The sequence below is a fragment of the Corapipo altera genome, unplaced genomic scaffold (assembly GCF_003945725.1).
Source record: "Corapipo altera isolate COAL_440 unplaced genomic scaffold, ASM394572v1 0, whole genome shotgun sequence".
Lineage (NCBI taxonomy): Eukaryota > Metazoa > Chordata > Aves > Passeriformes > Pipridae > Corapipo > Corapipo altera.
In genome coordinates this window covers 70,680,084-70,700,431 of record NW_020884872.1, presented here as the reverse complement: position 1 = coordinate 70,700,431, position 20,348 = coordinate 70,680,084, and the positions used below count along the sequence as shown (strand labels likewise).

Here is a 20,348-nt window from a genome sequence, read left to right as displayed (position 1 = left end):
CCAGCTAAATCTTAAATGCATGTCAGTTCTGGGGCTGGATCCAGCTATTTGTCTGCAAGTGGACCTCCCAAGGAGATGCCATACACTCAGAACTACAACTTTAGAGTTTGAAAAAGAGCTCAAAACCCCAGACATTCTGAGACTTCAAAGGCTTACATTTTGAAATATTCCTTAGTGCTAGAGCCTTTCATTTTGGACTGCCAAGCCTGAGGCACATCTCAAGCCAAATACATACAACTAGTAGACATGTTTAACATTCTAGGCATTGGTGTGTACCAGTACTCTTAGGACGTGTACCTTTAATTACCCAGCTCTGACTTGTCTCATCTGACTTAATTTGTCTCAAAGCAAGACATCTATTCTAAGCTTGTTCTCCAGATTTCCTGTAAAGTCAGTGACAAGTGGTAGATACCATGAGGTCTTTTTATTCTCTGTTAACTATAGAAAGAGGATAGACAACTGACTTAGCCTAGAGGTCTGATTTTAAAGCAACTCATTTTGCAAGGAAAATTAGGTGTTCAGAAGACATGCACAGCAGGATCATAAGGACAGACAAGGAGAGGTACAACATTGAATAAGAAATGGGCTAATGCCCTAAAGCCAAATACAGCTTCACTTAGAGAAGAATTCTATTCTCTGTTACAATATAATTAAGACATTACTCTTGCATATTGCTAGCCAAAAACTGCCTTCTTTACAGAAAATAGCAACACTTCAACTTGAATCACAGTTTGTTTAAAGTCTTGCAAAAATCTAAATTTATATCAACGTATCTAACTATATATCAATGCAATAGAACTTACAGGGTTTTTCTCTGTCATACCGTGGGAACAATTGGAAAGAAATTATGAGAGTAGAGAATAAAGAGAACCACACATTTTTTAAGAGAGTGAACTAGCTCCAGCAACTGAAAAGTGTCTTGGAGACAAGGACAAGGCAGACAGAAAGAAAAGTCTTAGTAATGTCCTCCAGGGAAATCTATATAGATTTCAAAACAGCCCGCTGATAATTTGATATTTCTTAAATGTCTTTATTCCATCATTATCTCTTTTCAAGCAGAAAATTCCCCATGCCTCGCTGTGATGTAGGCAGTGAGTGTTCACCACAAGCCTTTTTTTACTACTAGGCTGCAGTTGGCTTCCAAAACAAAGCTCTGAGAAGTTTTGGGTGCAAGACAGTGGAGAAATTGGCAGAGGTTTTTCTTCATTTTCCCACGGTTCATGGGCAAAGTCAGGCCATCAGTTTTCTTGAAGCAAAGTTGAAGGCTCTTAAGAGAATTAATTTCCCTCGCTTAACGTCTCAATTCCTGAGCTGTGTGGAGTCAAGAATTGCTGAGACACTGTGCAACTCTGCAACTCAGCAGTGACCTCTCCAGCCGAAAGAAGGGTGGTGTCAGGACCAGCTCCTGGAAGACAAGTCACCAGCCTGCCTCTTCTTGATCCCCAAAAGCAGGAGTTCAGAAATGCTCCAAGTCATCCTGGGGCATGTGGGACTTGCAGTCTCCTTCTTATCGTCTTGCATCTTGTTTTTGTCTGTAGAAGCTCATTTTCTGCTGTAGCATACACTCATTACTGAACCAAAGGACTTACTGGGTTTGTTGTGGTTTGGTCTTTTGGACTTCTTTTTTTTTTTAATCCAGTTCATATTCAGTATCACTCTAATTACGGAAATGAATAACATTTTTAAAACAATAAGTGATGACTTCCTGTACAAACAATATCAACTTTCCTGATTTGGATTCTGTGTTTGTAAATAGCAACTATTTGTTCTCATCTGCAGCATGCTAAGACATGGGAAACAGGCACCTCAGTGATCCACATGAAGCTAATATGGGAAATGGACTGACACAACGTCCTGCCACAGGAAACAATACAAAACTAGGAGGGACACAAATTTTACAAATGTTTACTTCCTAAACACCCACAAATTCATGCAAAATGAAACTAAACTCAGGAAAGGTAGTCTTCACAGAGGATTTTGTTATCTCCATCTTAACCCCACTTGAGACAGATAACTGAATTTTCATGCATGGTCACAGAAACAGTGACTTACTATAAGAGACAGATAGAAAAGAGACAGAGACAACAAGATGGAAAAAGTATTTTCTTTCCGTATGCCAACAGTACACTTATCAGAAAGGGTGAGTTTTGGTACTCGGTATCTTGTTTCTTTCCAACTTAAATATTATTCCTGAAATTGTAAATTTTTGGATGACTAATATACTCCTCTCCACCTTAGGGCAGAGTGACACTTCCAACAGGCATTAAATGAGCAGTCTCCTTGCAGCCTTCCTTGTTATTCATAGTTTGCCCTAACTCTCATGTGTTTCCTAGGACACAGTCAACACTAAGGGATTGGTTTTCAATAAAAAGGATTGTCAAATTCAGAAAATCAACATGCCAAAGAGGCCTAACCTTGATACAGGTTTGTTCCTTAAGCATTTTACTATTTTTTTGCAAAGAAGATAGGAGGAGAAATATAATCTAACCATCTCTTCAACAGTGACGTCAACATTTATGACTGAACATCCTTGAAAAACCAACAAAACCAAAACACTCAGGCAGTCTTCCTTAATTGATTATAGGGTGCAGGGGCAGAGGTGAGTGGCCAGAGGCTGTTCTAAAAGTATTTCTGCAATGATACATTTCTCTTCCATCACAATTTGAATTCTGCAGATAACCATGGTTCACAATCATCTAATTGAGGATCTCTTTCAGATGCAGGCAAGACTTATACAACCTGGGTAGCAGCAAAGAATTAGAAAGACTGGTTGTGCCTTCCATTTGTAAAAAATCAGGATTCAGAAAAATTAACACTTCAAAGAGGTAAGAGACCAAGAGAATGTAAAGGCATTCTTATATCATAAAATGGGTTCAGCAGAGAGGTCCTTCTCATGTGGTGAATGGAGAGGATTGTGGGTAGATCTCAGAGAGGACATCCAAGGTGGAAGGTTTAAGAAGATCCCATGATGGGAACTTACAAAAGTCATCCAAGAAAACTGTAAGTTGTCCTAGGCTGCAGGAAATGTTGGTCATTAAATGAATATCCTACTTCGTCTATGCTTCTGTTGTTGGATTTACACTGAATCATATCAAAACAACTGGATGAGAAAGACACTCAGTGCAGTATATTTCAGATGAAGGAAAGCAGAATGAACAGCATGAAATAGTCAATAATTCTCAATAAAGCAACACAAAGTAATGGGAGGGAGCTATCTTTTTTCTATCACTGTAGTGAGAAGTCCACTTCATTCTGCTTTTTCACAGCACCAGTCCCACTCTTCATGTTACAAAATGAAAACAAAGGGTAATTCACTCTGATGTGAACTCATTAGATGCAGCAGACCCATAATTTGGAAAACTTCCAGTTGCAAATTCTCTGTAATACGGGCTTTCAAAATCTGTGAATCATGACATGTTACAGTAATCTATTAATTTTATTCTGTAAAAATCAAGAAAAACTAAAATATTAATTAAATCCCTAAAGTGTTTATAATTTCTTCTGTTATTGTTCTACCTATAGAATTCAACTATTCTGAGAAGTGTCTGATTGATACCCTGGAAGAACACAGGATCAGAAAGAAATTTCTTTTATAGCCTAACTGACCTAATTCCAGCACTTCCCATACATTACACAATACTGAACAAATTGTGTTTAATTTGGTTTTGTTTACCCTAGATTTTTACAATCTGTGTAACATGGACTGCAGAGTACATTTTTGAATGTGACTTAACATGCAAATAATTTTCTGCAGCATGAGATAATTCAGTGATCTGGAAAGACATCCTTCAGCTGCCTAGAAATCTCATCACATCCAATCATGTAAGATGTGATTTCTCTGATACCCATTTGACATATTCACTTCTAGTCCACTTCCATATGGACTTCCATTTACTGATTGGATTGGGTTTTTTTCTTTATTTATTTTTTGTCCTCACAGATAAAACACTAACATTTGTATTTGAAATTTCTGGTAAAGGAGATTTATACATTAATTGGTAAATTATCATAACATTTTGCAAGGTTGAAAATATAATTCAAAATTCTGTATTTATCCACAGCTGAACTGCCTTATTTATCCATTTCTCTGTATTGAAGCGCAAGTACCAAGAAGTGTTAAAAAAAATTTAATCTTACCGTTAATAAATACATAGACTGTAGATTCCTTCTTCTTTTTCACTGGACTTGTTGGGTATTTGCAGCTATAGTTTCCAGTGTCACTTGCTTGAGTTCTGCTCAAGGTCAGACTGCTGCAGGACTGCTTCCCATTCCTTCCACAGGCATATTTAATTACTTTCAGCCTTTTGCTATCCTTGCTTAGAGTTTCAGGCAAAGACCATGAATGAACCATTTCCCCCCTGCAAATACAGATAAGGAAGCAGAAACAATTATGTTGGGCTGCAATTATATAGCTCCAGTTCCCAAGCTTTCTTTTTTATTATATCAGGCTATTTCTGGGGTTCTCTTTTATCTTGTTTTCCAAAAACAACAACAGAAACAACAAAGAACTATTAAACAATTGCCATTGAAGTTCATTCCCCACCTTTCCCCACAACATAAGGTTTCATTTTTTCTAATTTCAGTTACAAAAAAAAAAAAAGAAAAAAAAAAAAAGAAAGCGTCATGTGTATGATCTCCCTACCACATTGTCAGAATTCAAGTCAGTTGGTTACCTGCAAGTGAGATTTAAAGTCTGTCCTACTTGAACAACATGCTGCGTGGCATTTATACTCAGCTCAGGAACTTTTAATTTTGATCCTGAATTAGATCCTAGAAAAACAAAGAAAAAAACAAAGCATTAACAATGACAAATCATTCTGCTCCCAGTACACTCACATTTATGATGTTATACTGGAAAGGAAAAGAAATTGGTGTGCCCCCCTAATCCCACATATTCTCTTCCTCTGAGCAAAGTCCCGTTGTCCTGACTAAGGACTCACATAATCTTCCAGCAGCATTACTCAGGAAAGAAAATAGAAATGAAAGCTATCAGTCAATGACTTTGTTCTCAAATTTTTCCCTGAGCACACCATGAAGAAAGTTCAGGACCTTGTGGCTACACATCTAACCAAGGAAGCATGCCCTCAAGCACCAGTGGCTGTATTTTCTTAGGAAACGTCACCATGGCAGCCCCTTCAACAGAAAGGACAAAAGTCAGCCAATTCCATGGCAAGAGCCGCATACAGACTTTTAAGATACCAAAATCCTACTCAGACAATTTGCTGCAAAGCTGGAACTGATGTGAAAGGAGTAAAAGGGGATTAAGGATCTTCCCTTCCTAACTAAAGTTCACAGTACTGTTACCTATGGTCCCTTGACAGCTTCATGCTTCCTACCAGTGAAGTGGTGTCAAAAGGTAACTGGAGAGCTTTACAATAAATTGAGAACAAGATCAAGGCACCCTCCAGACCAGATTTGCTGCTTATTTGAGAAAGTAAGCATACTGTCATGGTTAGACCATTCTGATATGGGTGAAACCCTGGGTATCGATGTAACACGAGGTGGCTTATGACACTTGAAAACATCCAGGTAGGTTTTGCAAAGGCCATTTGAAGGTAATTTTCAGGAAGACCATGAAAAAGCCCCATGGTCAGAAGACCAAAGGAACACCAGATCTTTCCTCTCATCAAGTTCTCATCAAGTCAGTAGGTGCTGGCTGGAAAGATACGTTTTATCTTTGCCCCATAATAGGCTATGGCCACAAAAGCTTTCATGGCAAGCTGACAGAAGTGCGTGCCTTAGAGAAGAAACAATCCTTGATCCATCCCATCGCCCTCACACTGATAGCAAAGTGTTCCAGAAGCTAGAAACATGACAAAGAATTATTTTTAAACAGTTAAAGTTGAAAACTAGTTTTAGTCTGATCTGGTCCCAAGCGCAATTGTAAAGATTTCAGTGTTGTGAGAGAGGAGCAGTGAGTATTTCCAACCATTTTACTTTAAGAGAATATATTATTTTGTCAACATACAGGAGAAGCAGCATCACATAAACAAGGGTAATGTAGATATTTCCACTAAAACTGAAAGTACAATCTGAGCTTAGCAACTTTAAGTCCTTTCAAGAGGTCCCTGACACAGCCAGATATGAACAACTGTGTCCATCAAACATAGCAGAAACACATGAACCTTATTTGGCAGCTATGGATCACCCACTGGAAATGCCTCTCTCCTTTGTTTGCTAGAGAAGGCACTTTTGGAAACCAGCTCTGGCTGAGATTGGTTACTAAAGTTTGACTACATTCTCCAAAGTCAATTGCTGCTCCAAATTCAGCAGATTTCATCCAGCAGCAGATGCAGCCTCAGATTAGAGGCTGAATATCAAAACTTTGTTCTGAGATGTGGACTTGAATTCCTTCAGTCTGAGAACGGCTGAGAAGCCAAGTCTCCACGTTTGGGGAGAGATGCTGAAAATACAAAGATTTTGTACAGAAGTAAAGAGATACTGCCATCATTTGCCAGTTTTGGGAAGTCTGGGGAGCCAGCTGTGCTGCAGTTATCAGTAAGTATTCCATACTGATTCCCTATAACATTGGTGGAGACAAGAGGTCTAAATCACCTTCTGGGGCTACTGAAAATTCATGAAAAAAGGAAATGGTTGATTAAGTCTGCAAAACAGTTTGCTACAGGTGTTCAGCAGCCTTTTTCTCTTCCTTAGCAAATAAGGAAATGTAAACTGTTGGCATTAACTAACTTTTAATTAACCTTTCATGTCTAAGTTAATTACACTTATCTGCATTATTTTTTTTTGGCCCTGTACTGAAGCTGTGGCTTCAGTATTTTTCCTATATATACTATCATCCACACCTATTCAAAACAAGATTTAAAGGATACACTTGAACATAGATGTAAACTAAATTATAGCTCACTTGAACAAGCTTCAAGCAAGGGTATAACAAATTTTCAGAATAAAGAGGTCTTCTGGACTGAACCACAAGTAACACCAGAAATTTGAATGGTGACACTGTACAGATACATAGACTTCCTTGGATATGTCTAGACAATCATACTTCTAACTAAAAATGAATACATTCTGCCAACTGTTAAGAGGGGAGAAGAGGATGCAGCAAATCTTTGATGAAGCAATTTGTTATATGATATACTGCAAACATACATTTTTCTTACCTACGATTTACGGCTCTCAACTCTGAGTGCTGGTTCTTCCAAAGTGTGCACTGTGCTTTTATGGGACAGTCTCCCATTAATGCTTACAGACTATGAGTCTGCTCATTTGCCATTCTGAAATAATGTTCCTGAAGCTAATCACTGAGAATTTGAGATAAGATGTTGCAACAGCTTAGGCAGATTCTTGGGGAGCAACCCAGGCACTCTAGTTGAAAGGGTTTGCCAATGTCCTCCAACTAAACAATCTGACCATTTTGTGAAACTACCATCCTCTGGCATTTCATTTGTATTCTTCTTGTCATCCCAGAATTGCAGGCTCAGATACTCTTCCAAGAATACAGTGTTTATATCCAGCTTTAAGAATCTTGTTCTTTAAATCTTTCCCAAGGGGGAAACTTCGTCTCAAACTTTCCTGAACTGCTCCTTATTTCAGGCTCTTGAAAAGCTGAAAGCATGAAACAATGTTTACAAACAGTTCAATATGTATGAAAAAACCATCACTTAATTCCTCTACCAGAGGAAACCATTGGGACCAAAGACTGGCTGCTAGAGCTGCAACACTAGAACTAGTTACTAGAGAGCAACATATAGGTTGTTGCTTCCATTGTAAAACTTGTGGGAAAGTGGAAAAATCCATGCGTGTGACAGGTGTTGACAGCAAGCAGGAGGGCAAGTCTGCAGTGCCTTTTCATGCCTATGGTGCCGAGAGTTCCATTTTGCTCAGCACTGGCACCAGCACCAAGCTCAGGAGCAAAGACAGCCATGCAGCACCATGCCCACACCTGACCCACGCTGCAACCAGGAGACCAGCCCTGGGCATGTGGGCTGCTGTTGTTTTCAAAGTCTGCCAAAGGTGACAGGCAAGAAACCATTATAAATGTTACAAAATTTTCTCTTCATAACTCTTCAGTGATATAAACAAAGACATCAAAATCTAAAGATCTGTCTTAAACTAAGCATACTAGACAATGCAGCCTGGAAGCCTGTATGTCAGAAAATCTGCCTCAGAGTTATTAAAATCAAAGAAAAACAAAAACCCAAAAACACCTACCTTCTCACCCCATCCTGTAGGCAAAAAAGAAATCCAAATATACTGGATACATACTCAAGCTTTTGCCCTTTCACACAAATTACATATATCCGAAAGACAGTACAGTATTTGTAAATACTGTGGGTGGGTTCTTCAGGATTGCTTAGTGTTTGTCTAACTCTGCTCCCGTTGATACAAGTCAGTATTTCATCATTGATTTCAAGTACATTTTAGACTCTTAACTCCAGTAATTAAACATATTAACATTCAAGACTAAATGTCAGTGTATTTGGCAAGACATAGCAGCTTCGTTATATATTCATTTATTTAGTTTTTCACTAACAAAAAGCTGAAGTCTTATTTCAAGCCAATATTGTTGCTTTTACAAGTATGTGAGACAATGCTTTTACTGGTGGGATGCTAAGTCTCGAAGAAAAATAACTTTATTTGACATCCTATCTATTCATGGGTCATTAGCTTCCTTACATTTTTAAATGCTTCAGAACTGATGCAGCCTATGAATACAATAGAGTTTGACGTGTTTACCAGAAAAGAAAAAAGAAGGAGAATAGCAGGGAAATTCCTACTGTCAATATTTAGAAGTGGATTATGCCTTTTATGTACCTTCTGTGGGCATTTCACTTGACACTGTCTTTTCTGAAGGGTCATGGCTCAACAGGACACATTTGCTTATCATTGTGCCTGTCACTAAGCGACCATCAGCAGCCTACCCTCACACTGACCTACATTGGGGGGTGCAACTTCTTTTCATGTGACAACAAGAGAACTAATTAATCCTGATAACTGAGGAATCTCCCATCATGGGGAAAGAGGTGATTTTTTGGCATATTTTGTTTGTTTTGGAAGGCTTATTAGATAGATGTGAAAGTCAATCAACATTATTAATTAATTAATGAGCAAACATTAATTAAGCTTGCAAAAGTTAGCCATTCTAAGTAAAGTAAGGGAAGTAAAGTAAAGTAAAGGGAAGGACAAATATTTTTTTAAAGAAAGCAGAGAGCAATCTGTAATTTGCAAGGCAAGAAAAAATCAACTTTTTTCAATTATCTTCTGCCCTATAAAAAAGTTGATCCTCTTCTGAATGAAATAAACAAAAATTTGAATTTTCTATTAACCAAAAACACTGATCACAAGTCACGAAAGAAGGTAAGACAAATGAACATGCTTATATTTTTTCAATATGAGTGAGTGTCCAGTTCTACAGACAAATGAGTAACCATGCACACATTATCAACCTTCCATTGATTTCTGCTAAATATTGATTTCTCTTAAAAATGATAGATATGATGAATCCAAAACTGGGACCACGTTCTGGATTATTATTCCCACTCAGATTTTTCCAGCTTCTACTTCTAAATTTTCTTTCATGCACTGTGTATTTCTGCTACCTTAGACTAAAGAAAGTAAACTCAAAAGCTAGTTTTATGCCTTATTTTAAAAAAATACAGTATCAGGAGTTATCATAATTTTCCTTGAAGTTAACAGGTTTGATGGTTTTCTAACATCTTTTTCATAACTTGAGGCTGTGACTGTCTTCCAGCCACCCCAGTAACTCAACATGTTGACTAACTGTTTTTTCACCTGCACAATCAGAGCATAAGGAGAGTGATCAGCTTATCTTTGCAACTTCAGTGTATACAAAGAATCTGACCTTCTGGGTTTAAAGAGCCATCTGCCAGCAATAAAGTTATCCATCATGAAGTAATTGTTTCAGTCATTGTTGGATTTACACGTGTTTTAAGGTTTGCTAAACATATCCGATCCTTTGTTGTTTTTACCATCAAATATAATTTCCTCCCGATTCAAACAATATTCAGCAAAAAAGCATTTTGTAGGAGACACTCATGCACTGGAAAGAAGGTGCACATGATTTCTTTATAGGATCTTCACCTCTCTGTGATCCTTAACGTGGGTCATTCAGTTCAAATGCAGTCCAGGACTTTACTCTTGCTTATGAGCATTTCCTTATGAGTCATACCACTGAAGTGAATGGGAATACCCATGTGTGTGCAACTAGTAAGCAATTGTAGAATTTGGACAAAATGTTAAGGAACATGGTGGTACCCAGTGGGTGGACCTTCAGTGCATCTCCGGTGAAAATGAGCTGAGTCTGATCTGCAGTAGCACCTAAATCAGAACATGGCCACCAGCTAACCTCATATGGGATATACAGCTTTACTCCATTTTGTAAGGAACCTGGGATATCAATAATTATTTTTTTTCAAAGCTATTCTTGACAGGCTATTGTATTACCATCTCTTTTAAAGGCACTTCAGGACATTCTGTAAATACTCTGTTATATTCTCGAAACATAACTAATTTTTTGCTCAAACAGTTGTACCCATCCATAATAAGTCCAATTACATCATTACACCAAATTACTCCAATAAAAAAAAAGAAAAAGAAAAGAGAGAGAGAGAGAATGAACTTGTTAACTCTCAAGAGTTGACTCAACTCTCACTCAAAGTTTTGATTTACATCTGACCATAAGAAGGAATCTTGGCCAACCGGTCCTTCTAGTTCAATCAACATTGAGATTCTCATGAGCATCAATAATTCCATTTATAAAGACAGGAGAACTTTTAGGCAAAGTTGTCTCAAAATTTGGGTGGTGATTGCAAAAAAAGTTTCTCTTTTTTTCTTGCTGAAGTGTGACTGTCTGACCTGGTCCTACCACAGTACTAGGGGGAGAAGGGATCACCCTGGATAATAAAGCTTTCTACTTCTGTGGTTGCTGATGGCTGAGAAGAACTGTTACTGGAAGAAGACACTCTTCTATCTCATCTACGTCGCCTGGGTTTCTGGTGCTCAGGCGCAGGCAAAGCAGGCAACGTGGTCTAGTTCCTGCTCCCAGGGGTAAAAGCATCATCTCCATTGCCTGTACTTAGAAATAGCTTCCAGGGAAGACCTACAGCACCAAACCAAGAGCCACCCTGAGACTCAAAGCAATATCTCCAGGTCTTTCAGATGTCATCTAGATGTCATTCTAAGGGAAACCTCACAGTCCTTCATACATCTAATTTCACACCACTTCTCTGAAGCAAATCCAAACTTCACACCTGAAGCCTGCAGAATAGAAATTAGGACAGCTTAACTGTGAGAGAGCAAGGTGCCTTTGCCCCTAGCTGATGTTGACAAGTGTCCAGATGAGCAAACTCATGACCTGAAGCAGCAAAATGCAACCACTATTTCTGTCGAAGCAGAACTTTGCAGAGCAATTAAGGCCCATGGGGATTTACAAGTGTTAAGAGACATAGGCCCTTGGACTGCAAGGTAGTTTTATCCCTGTTTCCTGTTGTTTCCTGTGCAAAGAGAGCCACCATGTCTGCTGGTACATAGCTGGCAAACAGAAGCACTCTCAGAGTAGAAGCAGGAGCTCAGCCTGTATAATTCCCTTAACAGATCCATCACTTGCACATAACTCTGTTGTGACTGAAATATCTTCTTGTTTGCATTCAAGATCAAGGAAATTATTGGATGCTATTTATTTACAAAGTACACACTGATGCACAAAAATCATCAATTCATTGGTTCATCCCCTTCAGGTCCAGAAGAGACATTCCAATTATCCAGTTTGATGTTCTACAATACATGCCAAGTGATTTGTGGAACAAATGCTTTAATCTGATCAATCTCAATTATAATTTAGGAATTAAAAGTACCATTAGGATGTAACAGCCAGTCAAAAAGAGGGATAGATTAATGGATGAGAAAGCTGGGCTGCTATATGATATGCATTTTGATAGAATCTGAACAGCATAAGGTTTATCACAGTAGATTAGATGAGTCCTGGGCAGAGACTAAAACCTTGACCCTGACTCCATGCCTTGGAACTAAAAATCATTCAGCAAGGCAAATGAATGTTCTACTGCCCAAGAAAGGCCTTCAAAGGCATAGAAAGGTATTTGAATAAGTGTGTCCTTCCCCTTTTAGTTCTACATCTCAGAGCAAGTGATAATTTATTTACTCAGTCTATGCATTTGCTGTTCCTAGATGTATATACATATACTGAGTTGGTTATTTGAAATAAATCTCATTCCAGTTACTACCAATTGAAATTATTAACATTTCTCATCATACCTGGGCAACCAAGGCCATGCAGTTCAGTGTGCTGTGCCCTGTGAGATCTGCTTGAAGGCACTTGCTTTACCAGGTCATCAGAAGATTATGTCCTGTCTGCCCTGAAGTCAACAGGTGACTTCCATGGGTAAGCATAGGCACTTAATATAATGCCAATTGAAAATAAATTTCAAAATCTAACAGCCAGAAAACCTGAGAGAAAAAAAAGTTTCTTGTTTTATCCACCAAGTTTAAACCTAGGATTTGAAATGAGCACATTTGCCTTTGTCTAGCCTGATGAAGGTGTTCATTTCATTGGCTATATAAGGAGAACATACTTACAGAGAAGAAATAAAACCAGCCATAACAAACTTTTTATTTTCCATTGAGCATATGGAATTGAAAATGGAAACTCAAATGTACAGTTTGACACCTACATTATAAACCTGTGTGGGATTGTCGCTTTGGTAAAACACACCAAGGAGGTCAAACACACATATATATGTAGTGTGCATATGCAAGTATAGAGGCCATGCTGATGAGAACGCAGCTGCGATGGGTAAGGCACGTCTCCAGGATGAAGGACCACCGCCTCCCTAAGATCTTGCTTTATGGTGAACTTGCCACTGGCTGCCGCAAGAGAGGAGCCCCGAAGAAAAGATACAAGGACTCCCTGAAACAACATCTCAGCCTTGGCCATATTGATCACCATAACTGGTCTACTCCGGCCTCAAATCGGGAGGCCTGGAGACACGCCATCTATAACGCTGCGGATGCCTTTGAGAACACACACAGGATCACACTCGAGGAGAAAAGGTAACGCAGGAAGGACCGTGCCTTGCAGAATACACCATCTAAGGAATCTTTCTGCTGTGCCTTCTGCAATCAGATATGTCTGTCACGTATTGGCCTCATAAGTCACCAACGTGCCTGTAGCAAATGTGGATAGTGCCTTCCCAAATCTTCGTTCGCGAAGCCCAGCCATGATTAGTGTGCATTGAGAAAAGAAGATAAATACCACAGTTGTGTCCACCTTAGTCTGGTGTTCACTCCAACAGAGTGAACGCCTAGTTTAAAAAAAAGCCAAACAGGTCCACCGAGGCTGCTCTCAGCAAGACCTGGTAATAGCAGAGTTAGGCTGTAGCAACACTTTCTCAGACACATTCAGCACAAATCCCCCTCCACCTCAATGTGCCTGTCCTGGTCCCTTCATAGAGATCCTGATCAGGCTATTCAGATGAGAAGTGGTTGTGACTCCATCATCTGCCCAACAAAAGGGATGCTGTGTGATCAGTCATTGGCATTCACCCAGGAGTATAATTTCATGCCTCCACACATGAGTCAGCCTGTGCTGCTTACAGGAGTATAGATAACCCCATCCAGATTATGTCTGTGAGTCATTGGATCTATCATATCACTTACTGACATGTGGTAGCAAGAACTGTGCCTCTGCTCTAATTCCACTGTGACAGAACCCAGCACGTAATCATCAATATTTTGGAGAAAAGTTTATCCCATTAATTAGCATAGTAGGAAAGTATTGATAACGTGTAAAGACAAAGCAAGTACACTAAAATTGATACAAAAATAATTTAGAATTCCTATATAAAGGAAGGGTGTTCATTTTCTTGACCAGACTGAATTTCTTTACCAGCTTGATGCTTAAAATTTGTTACAGATTATCTGGCAGGACAACTATAATAACAGCAATATAATAGGATTGAATCGGAAGACTTTCATACAGATAGACAAACTGCATATCTGCCAGTAACCTGCCTTCTTAGCCAGCAACTTAGGCCTGTCAAATTCATCTGGGGCCGTACTAATCACTAAGTTGTAAGCATAGAAACAAAATTGGGAACTATGTAAAAGAAAATTTAAAGCAAATTTGAAGGATTTCCACTTTGCTGAAGGCTGCCAGTTATTATTTCCAAAACTCCATCATTACAGCTGAGTTGTCCTGTAACTCTCCAAGATAATAAGAAAAGTCAGGAACTGACTTTCCATTCATCCCACTCAAACCTATAAAACAGAGCTATAAACAAAGGCCCTGAGTTCAAAACAAGAGCAAGTAAATAACGAGACACAATAATTTAAAATAGAGAGGTGAGAAAACAGTAATGGTCTGCATGGAGAAGTCCCTTGCAATGGCTCAAGAGGCCAAACCCACTTTGCAGTTCAAAGACATCCAAACCACAACGTCTAAGGCAGATGTACATGCAGAAAATTTCTGGCAAGCTTGTCTATGGCTCAATTACATTGGGAAATTATAATTGTTAATACTTATAAAATAGATTAGGATGAACAATAATTACAGCACTCCATGAAACAAAGAAAGGTGAGGTTTCATCTCAAACACTACCAGCACAACAGAAGAAGAAAATTCTCTGTACTATACAATTTAACTCCACCATGTAATATCCATTTGCCATAAACATAGATGACAACTAAATTTTAGTTCCCTTGACTTTCAATCCCATGGTTTCTTAGTAAATAATACTGGATTTTAGATCATACTAGAAAAAAAATTTCCTCTTTGGAGAATTTTATCAGATAAATGCTTCATGTAAGGTTCCTTGAACATTCCCTGAAGATCAGATGTTGGACACCACCAGAGACATGACATGAAACCAAATAGAGCACTTGTCTAATCCAGGATGGCCACTCTCATGCTTCTCTTAACATTATACTATGGTGATCTAATGAGAGGTTTTTCCACAGAGGAATAACAATGGCAACAAAGGGGTGAATTCCTTCACTCTGTGTCAAGGAAGAATCCCACAGGAAGGACGCTTAAGGGAACTGTGTGAAATCGTGAAATTCCTCTCATGAAATGCCCTAAGCAGGGGGTCTGTTCCCAGAGCATAGACTTCCTGAGAGAACATCTGAGGAGCAAAGACATCTGCTCACAGGTCTCCAGCTCTGTGCCCTGCCCGCTCCACCCTTGCTTCCAGACACAGCATGGAAACAATGTCACCACATTGCCACAGCATCTTCAACCCACTGAAATCCTAGAAACCACTTCCTTCTAGCCACTTCCACATCCTTCAGCTGCTCCAACAGCAAAAAGAAACTTGTTTCAAGGTCATACCTCCCAAAGAAGGAATACAACTTAAAAAAGATTGCACAAGTGCTTAGTGCAATGTATTAGTGAATGCTGGAAGAGCAGCCCCATCATCCAGAAAAGTCGTGCCAAGAGAAATCAGTGTCAACCACATCTCACTGGATTGTGTTCTAAATATGTTACAGGGATGACTTAACATTATGGATATGTATTTCGATAATGAAAATCAACCGGGATTTGAGGGAAAAACAGAGAGAGTAAAATCAGATCATCATGAACTTTTTGTTTCTGCATTAACACAAGACAAACAGAAGTCTGTGAAAGATGATTAATGAATCAGTTAACTATTTCACAAGCATCTATAATGGTCTTGAATACACAGATGCACCATGAGCTAAATCATCCTCTTCATCTTTAGACTGGCACACTTCCATTCACTAGGCCACAAAAAAACCCACCCCAAATACAAACATGACTTAACACAGAAGAAACAGTCATCCACACTCCCAGTCCAAGTTTCTTCATACATCTCAATGGCTCAAGACTTAAATTTCAGAAAAAAGTACCTCTAAAAAATCTCTTTGCCCACACCCTTGGTGTTTCTCAATCTGTTACAACTTTGCTTAGTTCTACCATGAATTCATTCTGCTGGTCACAAGGGCATGATATTGTGCCACACTTGGTTTTGGAGAGAGTACTGGTGCCCATATTTTCACTTTTCCAACTCTTGCTTTCTGCATAGTAACCACCAGGATTTATCCAGTACTGATCTCCAACCACAGGGAAACTAAAGTGAGCTTCTGCATCTCAATAGGAGAAAAATCCGTGGGCACCTTCCTGACAATCACTGGACCAATTTCAGGATAGGCCATTCACAGCTGAGAATGCTTGGGAAAGTTGGTTTCTCAGTTGAAGGAGTATGTGAGGTAAGGATACACCACAAGGGCAAAGAGAGAAGAGCCTGGTTCTGTCCATGGGTACAATTCATGCTAAAATGTACACAGAAATGTTCCTCTACATTCTTACAAATATTGATAGAGGGGAAAAAAGAAACTGTTGGGGGCAGGGGTGAGATCTAAAGACAGACCATGTCTTTGGAAGAAGCTGTTTGCTTCTTGAAGTCTCACACCAGTAGGAGAGATTTGCCTCCAAGGGCAGAGGTGACTGTGATTGGCCATTCTACAGTTCATGGCAAAGCTACTCTAGCAGCAATCTTGCTTCCCATTCCCTCTGGGGCTACAGCAGGAAGTCTCAACCCCTGACTTTGGGGGATTCAAAGGAGTAGTTTTGCTGGTGAAGTCCCACCACAGCCCCACTGGACATAGACTTTGAAAATGCTGAACCTTAACCCCATCTGCTGACCTTCTTCCTTTCCCAATCTCAATCAGACATGAAAACTAGCAAGCTGATAAACACTGTGCTTTAAGTTTCCAAACCACATTAAAGTCTAAGGACTCATCAACTGTCCTGAAAATCTGGACAATTTCCTTTTGTCCTATACACCCACACAACTTGAAGGGTTATCGGCTTAAGTCTTTGAAGCATCTGACAAAAAATAGGCTCAGCTTGTTTGTTATTGTTCAGATGTAAGAAAACCCCCAAAACCACCGAAAAACCTCTCAAACCTCCCCAGTGACAAATTTTTAGGGGTTTAAAAGTATTGGGTGCTTCTGGATATGAAGATATTTACTAGGGCAGAGGTGAAGTCCTGATTTCCTCTAGCACAAACTGTAAATCTAGAAGATGTCAGCCTAGCCCAAAGGAATTGCTCCAGATTTATACCATCCGTAAGAGAATGAAATCTAACTTTGTGTAGAGCATACAAGCAAAACACCTGTTTAGTAAAACATCAGTAAATGGTGTGATTTTCTTTAGCAATGTCAGAAAGTTTGATACTTTCACCCCATGTATATATTTTTTTTAAACATCGGTGTTATATAGTAATGTTTAACTCTTCTGCCTTATGTGAATTTAGTTTGGAATTTTTGGGGGAGACCGGTTTCCACAAAGGTCCAGAAGAAGTGGGAAAGCCAGATTTTCTGGACTTCATTAACATCTTCAGCCCTAATCCCTAATTAGACCACTCTGTATAGTTGTTTCAGCAAGTACTCAAATCAAATTGAAACCTTAACTTATGAACTTTCATCTGAACAGTGCTTTCAGAGAAGTCAGGTTAGTTACTGCAAGAAACTACCCTCAGCACTGATTAGATTTGACCTGGAATTTCTTCCTTCATTTTTTCCAACTGACCATGAAATTGAAAAGTCCACTGGGGATTTTGATGCTCTAGTTCCCACTGAAATAACTGTGATTCATATAGTGCTGTTCACTGATAAGACTGTAATAGAGTCTATTTACCTTTGAGCTGATGAATAGAGTTTCATTAAAAACACTGCAAACGGGAAGTGCTGCACAGCCTGAGTAAGAATTGTAGGTAAAAAGGCAGTGAAGGAGGATTAAATGGGAAGAAAAACATAGAGAGATGTATGATACAAAACGTTCCACCACTTCACCAATAACTTTGAAACTCTCTGTGTAAATGCAAATATGGAGAGTTTTGCCAGTGATCCAGAAGAAGCATGATCAACCTATCTGGGATGTCCAAACAAAGCTGCACAAGAATGGTTTTCTTTAAAAGAAAAAAAAAAATCAAAATCAATGAGTTTGAAAAAGTCTAAATTCTGATTTTAGGCACAATCTCTTGTACATTGGAGGCATATGAATTTCCAGCTAAAGAGCTTAAGGGCACTCAGACAAACTGCAGAGAAGCATCCTTCCAGTGCCTACAGCACCTGAGTCAACCCTGGGATGCATCCAGAGCACCAGGTTGTCCCTTAAGCAAGTCAAGCTTTTCCCACTGGGACTGGTTGAAGGTGCACACATCCCTGACAGTCCCTGGAACAGCAATGCGAACCAGGGTCTCTTACAGCCCCTGGCTCATAGTGTCCACTTTCTCCCTGGGCAGTGGTTTTTGCCATGATCTGCACAATGGAAAACCTTTCCAACAGGAAAGAGGAAGCCAGTTCCCAGCATAGCTGGTCACTGCAGGAGCCCATGTGGGAGCAGGACGCCGAAGTTCAAACTCAAGCTGTGAAGGAAGCCTGGCAAGGATCTGAACCCACATTTCCTGTATCCAGGGTGGGTGTCCCATGCCTGTGCCTATTTCATCCTGGGTATAAGAACCTCCTTGGCGGAGACAAATAATGTGGGGAAATTAGTACTTTCCTGGGGAAAAGAAAGAAAAAAAAATAAAAGAAGAATACCTATATATCTGTATCAAAGTTGATGAATCAGCACTTCCCGAGCAGGAAAACGTCTCGTCGGAGCGGCCCCGCTAGCTCTCCTCCCGGGCAGCCTCGGGAGACGGTCGCCGCCGGCGGGCAGCACGGGCACCGCCCGCGCCGGGAGCGCTCCCGCGGGCTCAGCGGTGCGGAGCAGTCTGAGCCCCCAGCCACTTGTGCGGGACAGCGTGGCGGGTCGGGCGAACGCGCTGCTAACCGCAGGAACGCCCGCCTCGACGGCTATCCTGCGGGCGTGTGCCGTGTGCCATGCCCCGCGGGAGCCCGCCGATCTGCTCTGCGGGGCATCCCCACAGGCCCCCACGCACCCCTCCTCCCAGATGACCAGCCACGCAACGCTGGGACGAACTGCCCGCCACGGCGCACCGTCCCATTGGGGCCGGCTCCTCACTCAAAGTAAAATAAAACTCAATTAAGAACAGCAAATCTGCATTGATCCGTCCTGGCACACGCAGCATTGCGGGATGCAGGCGCCGGCAAGCAGCTCCATCGCACTCTCCAGAAAGACCAACGCCAGGTACCCCGCGGCCAACCCCTCAGGCAACCTCAGCGATGCTCTGCCGACCTGTCCGGCGGGCGGCAGCAGGACCTGGATTTTTGCGAAGAAAACGGGCACTTTTTCCGCTTCACGGGCAGAACTGGGATACTTCGAAAAAAAGTGCGGGGGAAAGAAGCCTGCTCTGCAGCCAAGACATGCTTTCTTTCCATGATGAAGCGGTTCGGATATCTCCCGGTCATGTACGGCTGTCCCCCGCGCCCGGGAGAGGCATTCCTCTCCACCACTGCCGCCGTGCCCGGAGGAGAAGAGGAACCGAGGCTCCGCACCGCCGGACCCCCGGGGCTCTGCTCCGGGGGCACGCCACCAGGTATCTGGAGGATAACAACCGCTCAGGATGCGGCGTTTCGCTCCTTGAAATGCGGAGATCGCTTTCCCGGCCCTGCCCAGAGAGAGGGGCGGAGGGGAGGCAGGTGCCCCCCGGTTCCAGCCGACAAGCGAGGCGCAGCCGGGCCGGACAGGGGCGCAGGAGGCTCCGCCAAGGAGGCACATCACTGGGGGCCCGTCTCGGAGAGCTCGGCATACAACGGGGGCTGACTAGGGCAGCGGGTCCCGGCAGACCCTTACCTGAGAGCAGGAGGGCGGCTCCCAGCAGCACGATCCCTGAGAACAGCTGGCGGGGCATGGTCCTGCCCGCGGGAGCGCAGGTTTTTATCCCTGCCGACGACGGCGAGGCGGGGGCAGAGGTGCCGGCTGGCCTCCGACGGGCTCTCTTTGGTCCCGGGCGCTTCCCGCGGTGGCGGAGATAACGGCGCAGCGCGGCGCGGAATCCGCATCCAGCAGCCCCCGAGCCCTACCCGCCCGCCCTGCCCCGACCCGACCTGCGGAAAGGGAGCGTCCGCTGCGAGCCGCCCTGCCAGCTTCACCTCCCGCGGGCACGAATTACTCGCCAGCTCCAGCCCCGCTGATTTATAACTTCTCCACCCCTCGCGGAGCACCCCTCCGCCCCCTCCGCCCACATCCTCCGCCGGGAGCACGCCCTCCGCGGGATGCGTCCTCTGCCCGCTTGCACGCCCGCCCGTCGGCGAGTACGGGGTCGCTCCATCGCGGGTCTCCCTCTCCCGGCCGCTCCCGACCCCCACGGATCCTGGCCGTGTCCTCCCGCCGGAGCACTGCTGCCGAGGCAGGCAGGGGGAATCGCCGCCCGCACGTCGCCGGGTCCCCCCGTGGAGGGCGCGCAACGCACTTGCGATTCCCA

The 20,348-nt window shown here is 41.9% G+C and overlaps 1 protein-coding gene across 1 annotated transcript in view; it reads right to left on the bottom strand.

Moving 5' to 3' along the window:
- FLT1 (fms related tyrosine kinase 1) overlaps positions 1-20,067 on the bottom strand; it is a 111,334-nt gene extending 91,267 nt beyond the window's left edge. The window contains exons 1-3 of the mRNA XM_027651768.1: positions 19,718-20,067; positions 4,674-4,770; positions 4,138-4,358 (exon numbers count right to left, since the gene is read on the bottom strand). Of these exons, the coding sequence (XP_027507569.1) occupies positions 4,138-4,358; positions 4,674-4,770; positions 19,718-19,775 (376 nt within the window). The 5' untranslated portion in view covers positions 19,776-20,067. The remainder of the gene's footprint in view (positions 1-4,137; positions 4,359-4,673; positions 4,771-19,717) is intronic.
- Positions 20,068-20,348: the final 281 nt, after the last annotated feature.